Source organism: Macaca thibetana, chromosome 15, assembly GCF_024542745.1.
Source record: "Macaca thibetana thibetana isolate TM-01 chromosome 15, ASM2454274v1, whole genome shotgun sequence".
NCBI classification, from domain to species: domain Eukaryota; kingdom Metazoa; phylum Chordata; class Mammalia; order Primates; family Cercopithecidae; genus Macaca; species Macaca thibetana.
Genome location: NC_065592.1, coordinates 29,580,868 through 29,594,331, shown reverse-complemented (window position 1 = coordinate 29,594,331; position 13,464 = coordinate 29,580,868). Strand labels below are relative to the sequence as shown.

The following is a 13,464-nucleotide window of genomic DNA, read 5'->3' as shown; positions in this document are numbered from 1 at the left end:
TAGGGAGAGGTTGCAGTGAGCCGAGATCATGCCACTGTACTCCAGGCGGGGCAACAGAGCAAGACTGTCTCAAAAAAAAAAAAATTGATACATTGGAGAAGGATTTTGTACCATAAAAAAATGGCTGAATTGGGGGAGGCTTTCATATACTCAAACTGCACAAAGGCGTTAAGGCATTTATTTATTCCTTGACCACTGGGAAGAATTGGATCTTTGCTAATCTCTGGAAAATCTTGACAACCTGGTATTACTTAGCTGTGCAGGACCTCTCCTGTGAAGGTCATAAAAACACCACCCAAAGAGTGTGCTCAGAGCAAGTGGGAAGGTCAAGCTGGAGAATGGAAATGACACAATCTCTGATATTGCAACAGTTTTTAGCAATTGTACAGTGAGATTGCATTGTGGTATTCAACCGGTAATGCATTAGGAGAGAGACCAATAGAACATGACAATATTTGCTGGAAGTAAAAACACAAACACATTTGCTCTTGCCTTTTAAAGTATCAGAAGTATATTTCATCTTGGAGATCAGCTTACATTAATTCTTGAATCTTGGCTTCCAGTTTTTTAGCATCAGCTCCACTGAATTCAAAAATCTGTTCACAAATGCACAAAGGTGAAACATGTATTGATTCAAGTACTGTGAAAATGTTGAGGCTTTAAGGAATTTTGTTCCTGATTCAAAAGTTAAGCCTACTCATTTCCATCATTTGCAGGACACTTTAAATATAAATATACATTGAACACATTAAATTCATAATATTTTCATATTTGGCATCCATTCAAAATTACTTATGCTAAAACTTTGCCAGATCTCTATAATTCTCCATAATATTCCTTTAATCTAAGATCTAAAACATATAATGATGCTGGAAATAAACAAACTCCATCATTGGAACTTCTCAGAGCTCTTATATATTGGTATTGAGGATTTGTTAATTAATATACACAATCTCCTGAAATCAAGTGGCTTGGGATTTGTCATTCCCTGACTTCTCCCCATGAAAGAGTATTAGAATTCATTGATTCTAAGAAGCACATGTTTTTTTCAAACGTTTACATCTCTGAATCAGAATGCATTTCATAGCGGATGGTATGTTATATTTCACTTGGAACACTTTTTAGTGGTATATAAAATAATAATGCATCTTTCACAAGTGTCTTATGTTTGAAGAAAGATGGAATTCAAAGACTTTAGTACTAAATATATTACGTGGTTGAAGAGAAGGAAGAGTGTGAGGTTGGGATTAGGTGAAAACTTGAGTTCCCAGTAAGGGGGCGGTTGAGCCACCAGGAATGGTGTTAGGACTTTGGGGGGCAGGGGCTAGAAAAGTCTAGAACTAACTTTAGTGCCTAGTGTGCTGCAGGGCAAAACCATCCCCACATAGAAGGCTTCTGCTTCTCCAGGCAGCAGCATTCTGCCTGAGTGTGTCATTATATTTATTCCTTCAAAGTAAACCCCAGATTTGTAACTCTACCTTGATCCCATTTCACTTACCGGGTTGCTCATGAATTCACTTCTATAACAGCAAATTATTCTTTTGATTCTTGAGAACAGGGTTACCTAAGTGTGGAGGCAGAATTTCATAATTTATCTGAGTTGCCTGGTTTGTAACTATCTCCCCTATAACTAGTTTTTTTTTGGCCTTGGCCATGGGAGGCAGGTGTCAGAAAGGATCTGCAAAAGTTTCTCTTTGCTAAGAGTTAGGTGGCAGCTGGATGGTGGCTCTGGGGCATGAAGGACAGTTCATAATCCTCTGCGAAATCTGAGGTCAGAGCTCGTGCAGAGATAAGAACTCCTGGTGGGAACATAGGCAGGGCTTGGCTACCTGAATGACCAGACTTGGCAGGAAGCATGATAAATTCATTTTGCCTGTTTTTGGACTTTTAAAGATGGACGGCCGGGTGTAGTGGCTCATGCCTATAATCCAAGCACCTTGGGAGGCTGAGGCTGGTGGGTCACTTGAGGTCAGGAGTTTGAAACCAACCTGGCCAACATGGCAAAACCCCATCTCTACTAAAAATACAAAAATTAGCCAGGCGTGGTGATGCGCACCTATAATCCCAGCTACGTGGGAGGCTGAGGTATGAGAATCATTTGAACCCAGGAGGTGGAGGTTGCAGTAAGCCACAATCACGCCACTGCATCCCAGCCTGGGTGACAGAGAGAGACTCTTGTCTCAAAAAAAAAAAAAAAAAGAAAAAAAATGAGTATGGTGCACTGATTCAAATGTAATTGTTTTTAAAAAATAGAGAAAGGAAAGATGGAATTCTACAATATGTATTCTTCTGTGTCTGGCATCTTCCATTCAACAGGATGTTTATGAAACTTACCTGGATAGTGTCACTACAGTCATTTTTCAGTGTTTCTTTAGTATTCCATTGCATGAATGTAACACAGTTTATCCATTTTAGCTATGACAAATAGTGCTACTGTGGATGTTCTTGTCCATATCTTTGCAGGGATATCTTTGTGGGCACATAAGCACTAATTTCTGTTGTATAGCTAAAAGTGGGATTGTGGGTTCTGCTTCAGTAGACGCTACCCTACAGTTTTTGAAATTATACTGCATGTATTTCCTTTTCTTTTCCTTCCTTCCTTCCTTCCTTCCTTCCTTCCTTCCTTCCTTCCTTCCTTCCTTCCTTCCTTCCTTCCTTCCTCCCTCCCTCCCTCCCTCCCTCCCTCCCTCCCTCTCTCCCTTCCTCTCTCTCTCTTTCTCTTTCTCTCTTTCTCTTTCTTTCTCTCTTTCTTTCTTTCTTCTTTCTTTTTCTTCCTTTCTTCTTCTTCTTTCTTTTTTGACAGTCTTTCTCTGTCACCCAGTTTGGAGTGCCACAATCTCAGCTCACTGCAACCTCCGCCTCCTGGGTTCAAGTGATTCTCCCACCTCAGCCTCCCGCCACCACTCCTGGTTAATTTTTATGTTTTAGTAGAGATGGGGTTTCACCATGTTGGCCAGGCTGGTCTCAGACTCCTGACCTCAAGTGATCTGCTCATCTCAGCCTCCCAAGGTGCTGGGATTACAGGCGTGAGCCACCATGCCTGGCCTGCATATATTTTCAATTTATACTCTACCAGCAGAGGATGAGTGTTCGAGCTCTAGCTCTGCATCCTTGATGACACTTGATATTGCCAGTCTTTTTCATGTTAACAATTCTGGTGGCTTTAGGTGACAAGTTTGCTACCAAATTCCATATGTTTTACATTGGTCAGCTTTCACCCGACTTTAATAATGGCTATATAACTTGTCTCTTTTGGTCTCCAGTCTTGTGCCACTTAGGTCCTTTCTCATCCCTGAAGCTCAAAACCACAAATCCAGGCATTCCATCCTTCTTTGTAAACATCTTCAGTTTTTCCCCATCACCATACAATCCAAGCTTCTTCCAAGATCTTGGATTTTGTCCCGTCTCCCTCCCCATTGCTCCTTGCCATAAACCCTGTGCTCAGATCCATTTGTTCATTTAACAAATACTTAATAAGTGCCTACTATGAGCCACACTTACTGTGAACAAAACTGACAAAATCCTCTCATGAGCTCCTCTGCTAGTGAAAACTTTTTACTGTTGTTATTATTCAAAGAATTCCTGACATATACCCGTTATTTTATAATATGGGTCATCTTTTCTCACTTGCTAATCTTAACCATCCCTCAAGATGGTTTAAGTAACTCATGGAGCCTTCCTTGAACCTTTTCTGTGTGATCCCATAGTACTCTGGGCATCCCAGTATTAATGACTTTTTGTCATCTTTCTTTCCCACTACACCAAGGATGAAGACTGTACCTGAAATTTTCCTCCATATATTATTTCTTTATGTATTTTAGAGAAGAGGTCTCGCTCTGTCACCCAGGCTGGAGTGCAGTGATGCGATCATAGTTCACTGCAGTCTTGAGCCCCAGGGCTCAAGTGATCCTCCCACCTCAGCTTCCTGAATAGTTAGGACTACAAGCAGGCACCAATACACTGGCCTTTTTTTTTTTTTATTTTTTTAAAATTTTTTGTAAAATTTAAAGGTCTTGGCTTGGTGTGGTGGCTCATGCCTGTAATCCTAGCACTTTGCGAGGCTGAGATGGGCAGATCACGAGGTCAGGAGATTGAGACCATCCTGGCGAACACGGTGAAACCCATCTCTACTAAAAATACAAAAAATTAGCCAGGCGTGGTGGCGGGCGCCTGTAGTCCCAGCTACACAGGAGGCTGAGGCAGGAAAATGGCATGAACCTGGGAGGCAGAGCTTGCAGTGAGCCGAGATTGCGCCACTGCACTCCAGCCTGGGCAACAGAGCGAGACTCAGTCTCAGAAAAAAAAAAAAAAAAATTAAAGGTCTTGTTGTGTTACCTATGCTGGTCTCAAACTCCTGGCCTCAAAAGATCCTCCTGCTTTCCCCTCCCAAAGTGCTGCATTTACAGGCATAAATCACTGTGCCTGGCTTTATTGTTTTAGTATCTAGTCTAGTAGATACTTTACACAGAGTGTACACCTTACACAGAGTAGGTGTACCATTGATGACTGTACGCCTGTGTTGAGCTAAGTTTCAGCAACTAGGTATTACCTGACTTATTCTATCTTTATCTTGTTGCCAAAGAGAAACGTTACATTCATGTCTCCCTATCCAGCACTGGGCTTTGCATATAGGAACTTAATAGATGGAATTAATGGATAAGGAGCAACTTACTGATAAGACCTTATTTCACAGATAGCTTTCTTTTGAAGAGAGATGTATGCAAGGCAAATAGTTTAATTTCTGCCTGAAGTGTTGTGAGAGGAAAATAAATAAATCTTGGGGTCCCCAAATCACTAAGCTAAAGGGAAAAGTCAAGCTGGTGACTGCTTAGGGAAAACCTGCCTCCCATTCTCTTCAAAGTCATCTCTCCACTCACTGAGATAAATGCATATCTGATTGCTTCCTTTGGAAAGGCTAATCAGAAGCTCAAAATAATGCAACCATTTGTCTTTTATCTACCTATGACCTCAAAGCCCCCCTCCCCGCTTCAAGTTGTCCTGCCTTTCCAGACCAAACCAATGTTCATCTTATGTATGTTGATTGATGTCTCATATCTCCCTAAAATGTATAAAACCAAGCTGTGCTCTAACCACCTTGGGCACATATCATCAGGACCTCCTGAGGCTGTGTCATGGGCATATGTTCTGAACCTTGGCAAAATAAACTTTCTAAATTAACTGAGACCTATCTCAGATGTTTGGGGTTCATATTTGACAACCACAAAGGGATTCTGAGTGGAGGTACCCCTGACCTTTGGCAAATCTCCTATTGGTGCTTGATACCAGCATGAGCTAACTTTATGACTCAAACCAATAGGACAATTTGCTGAGGCCTGGGAGCACCCCACTCCAGAGAATCCCCAATCTCCCAACATTTGGTCAAGATCTAAAGTTTATTTTGCTGTACAACTCCCTCTTTTGGAGTTTTACTTGCTTCCAACAAGGAGGGCAAGATTTTCTGCTTTCATGATGGTGGAAGGCAGTGATCCTGAGTCTGAGGTTGCTCCCAATAAGGTAGGAGACCACCCCCATATCATCTTATGTCCAATTTCTGCCTCCAAAGAAAGAAGAGTAAAAACTAAAAGGCAGAAATGAAATCTACGGGCAGACAGCCCGGCGCCACACTCTGGGCCTGGTGGTTAAAGACCGACCCCTGACCTAATCAGTTATGTTATCTATAGATTACAGACATTGCATAGAAATGCACTGTGAAAATCCCTATCTTGTTTTGTTCCGATCTAATTACCGGTGCATGCAGCCCCCAGTCACATACCCCGTGTTTGCTCAATCGATCATGACCCTCTCACACGTATCCCCTTAGAGTTGTGAGCCGTTAAAAGGGACAGGAATTGCTTACTTAGGGAGCTTGGCTCTTGAGACAGGAGTCTTGCCGATGCCCCCGGCCAAATAAACCCCTTTCTTCTTTAACTCAGTGTCTGAGGAGTTTTGTCTGCCGCTCGTCCTGCTATACCAACAGGGAAGACAAGTTTGATTTTTTTCCTGCTTCTTCAGCCCAAGACTCAACCCTAGGTGAGTAGCTGAATTTGGGTTTTGTCTTGGCTAAAGTTAACAACCAACTGATCTTAATTTCTCTTTACCATTAGTGTGCTCAGAGATCACATTGTTGTTTTGTTGCTGTTGTTTGTTCTTTTCTTTCTTCCATCAGATTTGACCTACTCTACCTGACTTGTTCAAATCTGAGTGAGAATTCCAAATTATGGGTAACAAGGCCTCCCTAATTTGGCTAAAATTCCTCACAGCTGCAAAAGCGGGAAAACAAAACAGAAAACCGTGCACTTGGTTTCTGTGTTTGCTTCCTGTCTTTAAAAAAAAAAAAGGTTCTTTCATTTACTTTTCTTCTACCACATACCTCCTTCCTCTTTGCCACCTGCAGTACTAAAAAAATCTAGAGAAGGCTTCTAATGATTTGAACCTCTTTAAAGAGTTCAGAACAAAGGTGCCACTCACCCCTTTTGAGGTGTTCTATTTTCTTCATGGAGTTTCAAAAGTCATGGGCCGATTCTTCTTAGGTCTAAAGCTCTATTTTCCTGTATTGCATGACCCCACCTCTTTGACTTTGTGGGTACCAGAGATGACCTTGTACTGTGAGAGGTTTTGACCTTGGCGTGTGTAATGGCGAACGAGAACTACAAAGTTAGGGATGGCTGAGCACAGTTTATAAGAAGTGGTCTTGGCTGTTATTTTATTTTTTCTCCTAGGCAGTTGTTGTTTAAGGATCCTAATTCTAGTTCAGATATGCATTCTAAAGGATCTTCTCCATTGCTCTTTCTCCGAAAATTAATCTTGATTTGGCTTGTCTGTGTGTATTTGCATAAGAGACTGAATTTTCTTAGCTCTGAAGAGAAACAATATTTGCTCCTTCCAGCTGAAAGGTGCCCCCGGGTGACCGAGGTGTCTGGGAGCTTGACCTCCCCACAATGTGCAGCAACCTTACAGGAAAATCCCTAACAAAAATTACTTTTATTCATTTATTTGAGATGGAGTCTTGCTCTGTCAGCCAGGTTGGAGTACAGTGGCATGCTCTCAGCTCACTGCAACCTCTGCCTCCCATGTTCAAGCAATTCTCCTGCCTCCGCCTCCCTAATAGCTGGAATGACAGGCATGCACCACCATGCCTGGCTAATTTTTGTATTTTTAGTAGAGACGGAGTTTTACCATGTTGACCAGGCTGGGCTTGAACGCCTGACCTCAGGTGATCTGCGCATCTCGACCTCCCAAGGTGCTGGGAGTATAGGCATGAGCCACTGCTCCTGGCCCAAAAATTAATTTTAAAAAAGGCTCGTCCAGGAAACACATGTAAGGGCTGATTACCCAGTGTTTGAGCCCTCTCAGAGATAATAGACCTCTGGAGAGACAAACTGAGGCATGTATGAGGGTAGAAACAACTCAGTGGTGACACACTGTAGAGTCCTGCTTACAAGCAACACACATCAACTCATCACACAAAAACTCTAGGCCACAGCTCTGTTCCTTTTATTAAGAAAAAGAAGTGGGAAACCAATAATCTAAGTTCCTTATTAATAATCTCAGTTCCTTTTATTAAGAAAAAGAAAGTGGGAAACCAATAATCTAAGAATGAGAAGAAAATAAGAGAATGACTCCCCTTTCAAGCACTCCGTGGGTTTTATGGCACCTCTACTTGCCAGAATTTATGGGAAATGGAAGTAATATGGTCTTTGTGCACATTCACATTAAGGAAAAAAGAGTCGTAGGGTCTATCTGCAAACTATAGAGTTCCTAAGTTATAGGAAATTTGTCTGTGTGTGTGTGTGTGTGTGTGTGTGTGTGTGTGTATTGGAAAGGCCTTTATAATTTCTATAATTTGTTGCTTAATTGGTAATTAAATCCATTTTAATTTCCCTCTAGCACACCAGACATTTTCTCTCCATACTTTATGATGTAAATTTTGCTGATTTTCACCTGAGTTGTTTCCTTTACTATGCAAATTTAAGGCGATTTAGCTGACAATTGTCTAGGGTAGTGAAACAGGTTATCAAGAATTTGAAAGTCTAAGATTGGGAAAAAAAGGGTCTTTATGAATCTACAAGATGTACTTCTATTGGCATGCCTAATACATCTATGTATTTATGTGTTATGTTCCACAATGTTTCATTCATGAAAAAATATAAAAGAGCTCTAATTAATTGGCTTAAGAAAATAAAAGCGGTTGAATCAAATACTTTATCAGGAAAAAATAAAAGACTAGTCAAATGCTTTTTCAAGTTTATGTAACTTCAGTAAAATCTTTAATAAATAAGCCAGCTTTAAAATTATTGAAAGCATAATATTAGAAATGTCTTAAGAATTGGCAGCATACATTTTTGTTTGCATTTATTAATCAAGCAATTTCATACTTATCCCTGCTAAACACTGTAAAGTGTCAAAAGTTGGCATAGGGGTTACAAAACTATAAGCCCAGCCCAAAACAGAATGCTCTTTGCTTGTGTAATTTTTAATAAATAATACATTGATCTTGGTTTAATGAAAATAGTTACATCTTCAATTTAGTAACTTCTAATATTTTGGCTTCAGGCAGTCTAGTCCACAGGCAGTAAGGTTTGTTTTAGGAAAGGACTGTTACCATCTTTGTTTCAAAGCTAAACTATAAACTAAGTTCCTCCCAAAGTTAGTTCGGCCTCTGCCCAGGAATGAACAAAGACAACTTGGAGGTTAGAAGCACGATAGATTCAGTTAGGTCAGATCTTTTTCACTGTCTCAGTTATAATTTTGCAATGGTTGTTCCATAACTTTAAATGATGACTATCATAGTTTACATAAATAATCTAGGTAAATGATTAAAATAATTAGGTAAATACAATGGGAAAAATACTTGTAGACAAACTCATCATAATTTAGAATCTAAAGTTATATTAAATTAAATAATAGATATTTCATTATTTGGGTATTTTTCAATAAAAATATGTTGTAGGAAAACATTCTTTCTTAAAGAAAAGAAGTGTGTCCTTTTTAAAAAGGTGAACAAATTTTGTCTAATTCAAAGCTTATTTAAAGATTATGTATAAAACAAGGTAAAAGAAACCAGGAAATAAGAGGGATATAAAGAAAGTTACAAAAATAAAGACATATATATATATATACACACACACACACACCCCTGTTATATATATGTGTGTGTGTGTGTGTGTGTGTATATATATGGATATAGTAACCTAATGTAACATTTTTTTTGAGATGAAATTTCACTCTTGTTGCTCAGGCTGCAGTGCAATGGTGCTATCTCGGCTCACCGCAACCTCTGCCTCCCAGGTTCTAGCAGTTCTCCAGGGAGAGCTGAAATATTCATGAATATCAAGCAGAACAGGAGTTATCTGCATGGACTGAACTAAAAAAAAAAAAAACAAAAAAAACTGAAGTAATATTTTTGACTTTTTCTTAAAATGTTGCTGATCCTTTGTATTGTTTTAAGGCGTCAAGGAAACTTTTGCTCTATTGACAGCTTTTAACAATTTAGTATACTCCTATGAACAACATTTGGAGCATATTTGTTTTTCTCTACCTGATTTCTCCAGAATTTGAAAACTATTTGTGAGTATTCTTAACTTATGGCAATACAGTTATGGCATAAGTGCAATAAGAACCTGTTTTCATTTGTAACAGGACACATTTGGAGAAACTGGTTATTTTACAAAGGCTTTGGAATGGTGTGCTTTCCCTTAAGGAATCAAATTTGACTTATGGAAACAATAAAAGTCTCTTGGGAAAACTGGCCTCATACCTTGTCAACACAGTTCCTGTACAGGATTACTGACCTGTGTAAGTAAAGAATGTCACCTTCTGACAGACCCAGGAGCCCCAAGTTTATCTTGGAACCTCAAGAGGAGAGGAATTCCCCCAACCCATAGGCATTTGATGGTACAAATCCATCTATGGCTGGGCTCAGCTTTTAGAAAGTCTTATCTGAGATTCTTTCTATGGAACAAAGTTCAATCAAAGTCAATTTAAAAGCCTATGTAAAAAAAAATTATTCTTGCTGCACTGTATACAAATACTCAGTCCAAGTATAATAAAGAAAATCAGTTCTATCATGATTTGTCTTTAGTAAAAATGGGAACCTGGAGAGAGAAAATTATGTTTCAAAAAATATAGTACGATTGTTGTTAGATTCTAGTCTTGCCTAATGTTTTCCCATTTATACTGTTTTCTGCAGTTTGGACTGAATTCTAACTTCTGTTGGCTACAAGTCTTTTTATTTTGTTTTGTTTTGTTTTTGAGACAGAGTCTCGCTGTTGTCCAAGCTGGAGTTCAGTGGCATGATCTTGCAGTCTCAGCTCATTGCAACCTCTGCTTCCCGGATTCAAGCGATTCTACTGCCTCAACCTCCCAAGTAGCTAGGATTACAGGTGCCTGCCCCCTCATCCAGCTAATTTTTGTATTTTGGGTAGAGACAGGGTTTCACCATATTGGCCAAGCTGATCTTGAACTCCTGACCTCAGGTGATCTGCTTGCTTTGGCCTCCCAAAGTGCTGGGATTACAGGTGTGAGCCAGCATGCCTGGCCCTACAAGTCTTCAAAATAATGTTTCAATTTTTTTCTTCTCTTTTCCCCCCATTTTTCCTAATTTGGAGTCACTGAAAACTAAGCTGTGCTTTTTCAAAGCCCTGCAAACTGAAGCTAGACAATTTAAACTTAAGAAGAAAATAACAGCAATCTATTTACGTACATAAGCCACTTTCTGAAGTCCATGTGTGGACTTCAGAGTAATATGACTTAGGCTGGACACAGTGGTCATACCTGTAATCCCAGCACTTTGCGAGGCTGAGGTGGGCAGATCACCTGAGGTTAGGAATTCGAGACCAGCCTGGCCAACATGGCAAAACCCTGTCTCTACTAAAAATACAAAAATTAGCTGGGTGTGGTGGCACATGCCTGTAATCCCAGCTACTTGGGAGGCTGAGGCAGGAGAATCACTTGTACCCGGGAGGTGGAGGTTGCAGTGAGCTGAAACCGTGCCACTGCACTCCAGCCTGGGTGACAAGAGCAAAACTCCATCTCAAAACAAACAAACAAACAAACAACCCAAATGGAGTAATATGGCCTATACAAATTTTCCAGGATTGTTCTTCTCTTTGCTGTTGTTCTTCTCCCTTCTTCCCCCTATTTTCTTTTCATAGGATGTGAGACTTCACAAGCTGCTAAAAACAAACTTTCCTAATAACTTGGTACCTACCTGTCAAGCAGTAAACCATCCTAGCCATGAGATATCAGACGAAACCTGAGACCAGAGACTCATTTTCTTCTAAAATGATTTCTCCAAGAGATTTTTAAATAAAAAGGGGGTAAATGTGAAAGGAAAATAAATCTTGGGACCCCAAAATCACTAAGCTAAAGGGAAAAGTCAAGCTGGGAACTGCTTAGGGGCAAACTGCCTCCCATTCTATTCAAAGTCACCCCTCTGCTCACTGAGATAAATGCATATCTGATTGTCTCCCTTGGAGAGGCTAATCAGAAATTCAAATAATGCAACCATTTGTCTTTTATCTGCCTATGACCTGGAAGCCCCGTCCCCATTTTGAGTTGTCCTACCTTTCTGGACCGAACCAATATTCATCTTACATATGTTGATTGATGTCTCATGTCTCCCTAAAATGTAAAAAACCAAGCTGTGCTCTGACCACCTGGGCACATGTCATCAGGAACTCCTGAGACTGTGTCACACGTGGGCATCCTCAAACTTGGCAAAATAAACTTTCTAAATTAACTGAGACGTGTCTCAGCTATTCAGGGTTCACATTGTTTTCTCATTTTATTCTGATGCCGGGTTATGCCTCTCAAAGGTGTGCTCCACTCTGAAGTATTAAGGCAGCGAGTTTACTTCTCTTTCCTCACTTCTCATGCACAACCCTAGTAATAACTGCTAATGAAGATTACAAGCTCTGGCTTGCTGAGACCAAGAGAATGGGGTGTGGTTGTCCATACATAATAGAACCGGCTAAGCTCAGTGATCAGTTTCTAAGTCTTTTATTATGAACATTTTCAAACATCCACAAAAATAAAATAATAAAGTAAACCCTCCTATCCCCTGCATTTGCCCAGAGGCAGGTTTTGTTTTGTTTTGTTTTGTTTTGTTTTGTTTTGTTTTTGAGATGGAATTTTGCTCTTGTTGCTCAGGCTGGAGTACAATGGCATGATCTTGGCTCCCTGCAACCTCCGCCTGCTGGGTTCAAGTGATTCTCCTGCCTCAGCCTCTCGAGTAGCTGGGATTACAAGCACCCGCCACCATGCCCAGCTAGTTTTTGTATTTTTAGTAGAGACGGGGTTTTGCCATGTTGGCCAGGCTAGTCTCGAACTCCTGACCTCAGGTGATCCACCCGCCTCAGCCTCCCAAAGTGCTGGGATTACAGGTGTGAGCCACTGCACCCGGCCCAGGGGTAATTTTTTTAATGCCAAAAACATTCATCACCTACAAAAATTCTAATATTGCTGCTGCAAAATGCGAAGGGGCTGGAGACAGTGGTCCCCTCCTCACAAATGGACTTCTGAGAGTACCAATTAGACTTTAGAGTCTGACTAATGACACACTCAAAGGATAATTGTAACAAAATACCTTGGCCAGTTGATATGCAATTTTGGTTTTGATCCTCCTGCCTCAGGCTGCCAAGTAGCTGGGACTACAGAAGCCTGCCACTATGCAGGCTTTTTTTTGGCGGTGGGGAGGGGGTTGGGAGGGCAGGCTGTAGAAGTGTATGTACAATATAATTTTTTTTTTTTGAGACAGAGTCTTGCTCTGTCACTCAGGCTGGAGTGCAGTGGTACGATCTTGGTTCACTGCAACCTCCGCCTCCTGGGTCCAAGTGATTCTCCTGCCTCAGACTCCTGAGTAGCTGGGATTATAGACATATGCCACCACACTTGGCTATTTTTTTTTTGCATTTTTAGACGAGATGGGGTTTCACCATGTTGGCTAGGCTGGTCTCGAACACCTGACCTCAAGTGATCTGCCTGCCTCAGCCTCCCAAAGTGCTGAGATTATAGGTGTGAGTCATTGTGCCTGGCCTGTACAATATAATTTTATAATTTATAATGATATTCTCTGTTTTTTGAAAGAGGAGTTTATTAAAGCATTAAATGGTATTAATAAGATGGAAAGGATATGTCTAATAAAATTTTTTAAAATTCCTCTACCTTCTGTGGAGAGATGGGCAACGTTAATTACTGTTTGATCCTATCCGGGTCCCTTTCTCTGACTCCTCCCCACCCATCTGTTCCCCAGAGCCAGCTGCATCACGTTGCAGGTTATTTGGACACTTCCCCTTTGACTTTCACAAGACTCAAGGCAGGCTTTGCAACTGCAAGAGGCTTGATTAAAGTTTTTGGAGGAACCAAATAAAAATCAAGCAAGTAGCTTGACTTTATATGCACTTGAATTAAAGAACAAGAGCCTATAAAAACAATGTTAATTTTTTTCCTTATCTATACTGGCCT

General features: G+C 40.5%; 1 protein-coding gene across 4 annotated transcripts in view; it reads right to left on the bottom strand.

Moving 5' to 3' along the window:
- Nucleotides 1-472: 472 nt before the first annotated feature.
- TXNDC8 (thioredoxin domain containing 8) overlaps nucleotides 473-13,464 on the bottom strand; it is a 34,719-nt gene continuing 21,727 nt past the window's right edge. Inside the window, exons 5-6 of one of the 4 annotated variants that reach the window (XM_050761457.1) lie at nucleotides 1,499-1,564; nucleotides 473-596 (exon numbers count right to left, since the gene is read on the bottom strand). In XM_050761457.1, the coding sequence (XP_050617414.1) occupies nucleotides 534-596; nucleotides 1,499-1,564 (129 nt within the window). In that variant the 3' untranslated portion in view covers nucleotides 473-533. The other 3 variants (XM_050761461.1, XM_050761456.1, XM_050761459.1) reach the window with 3 other exon arrangements.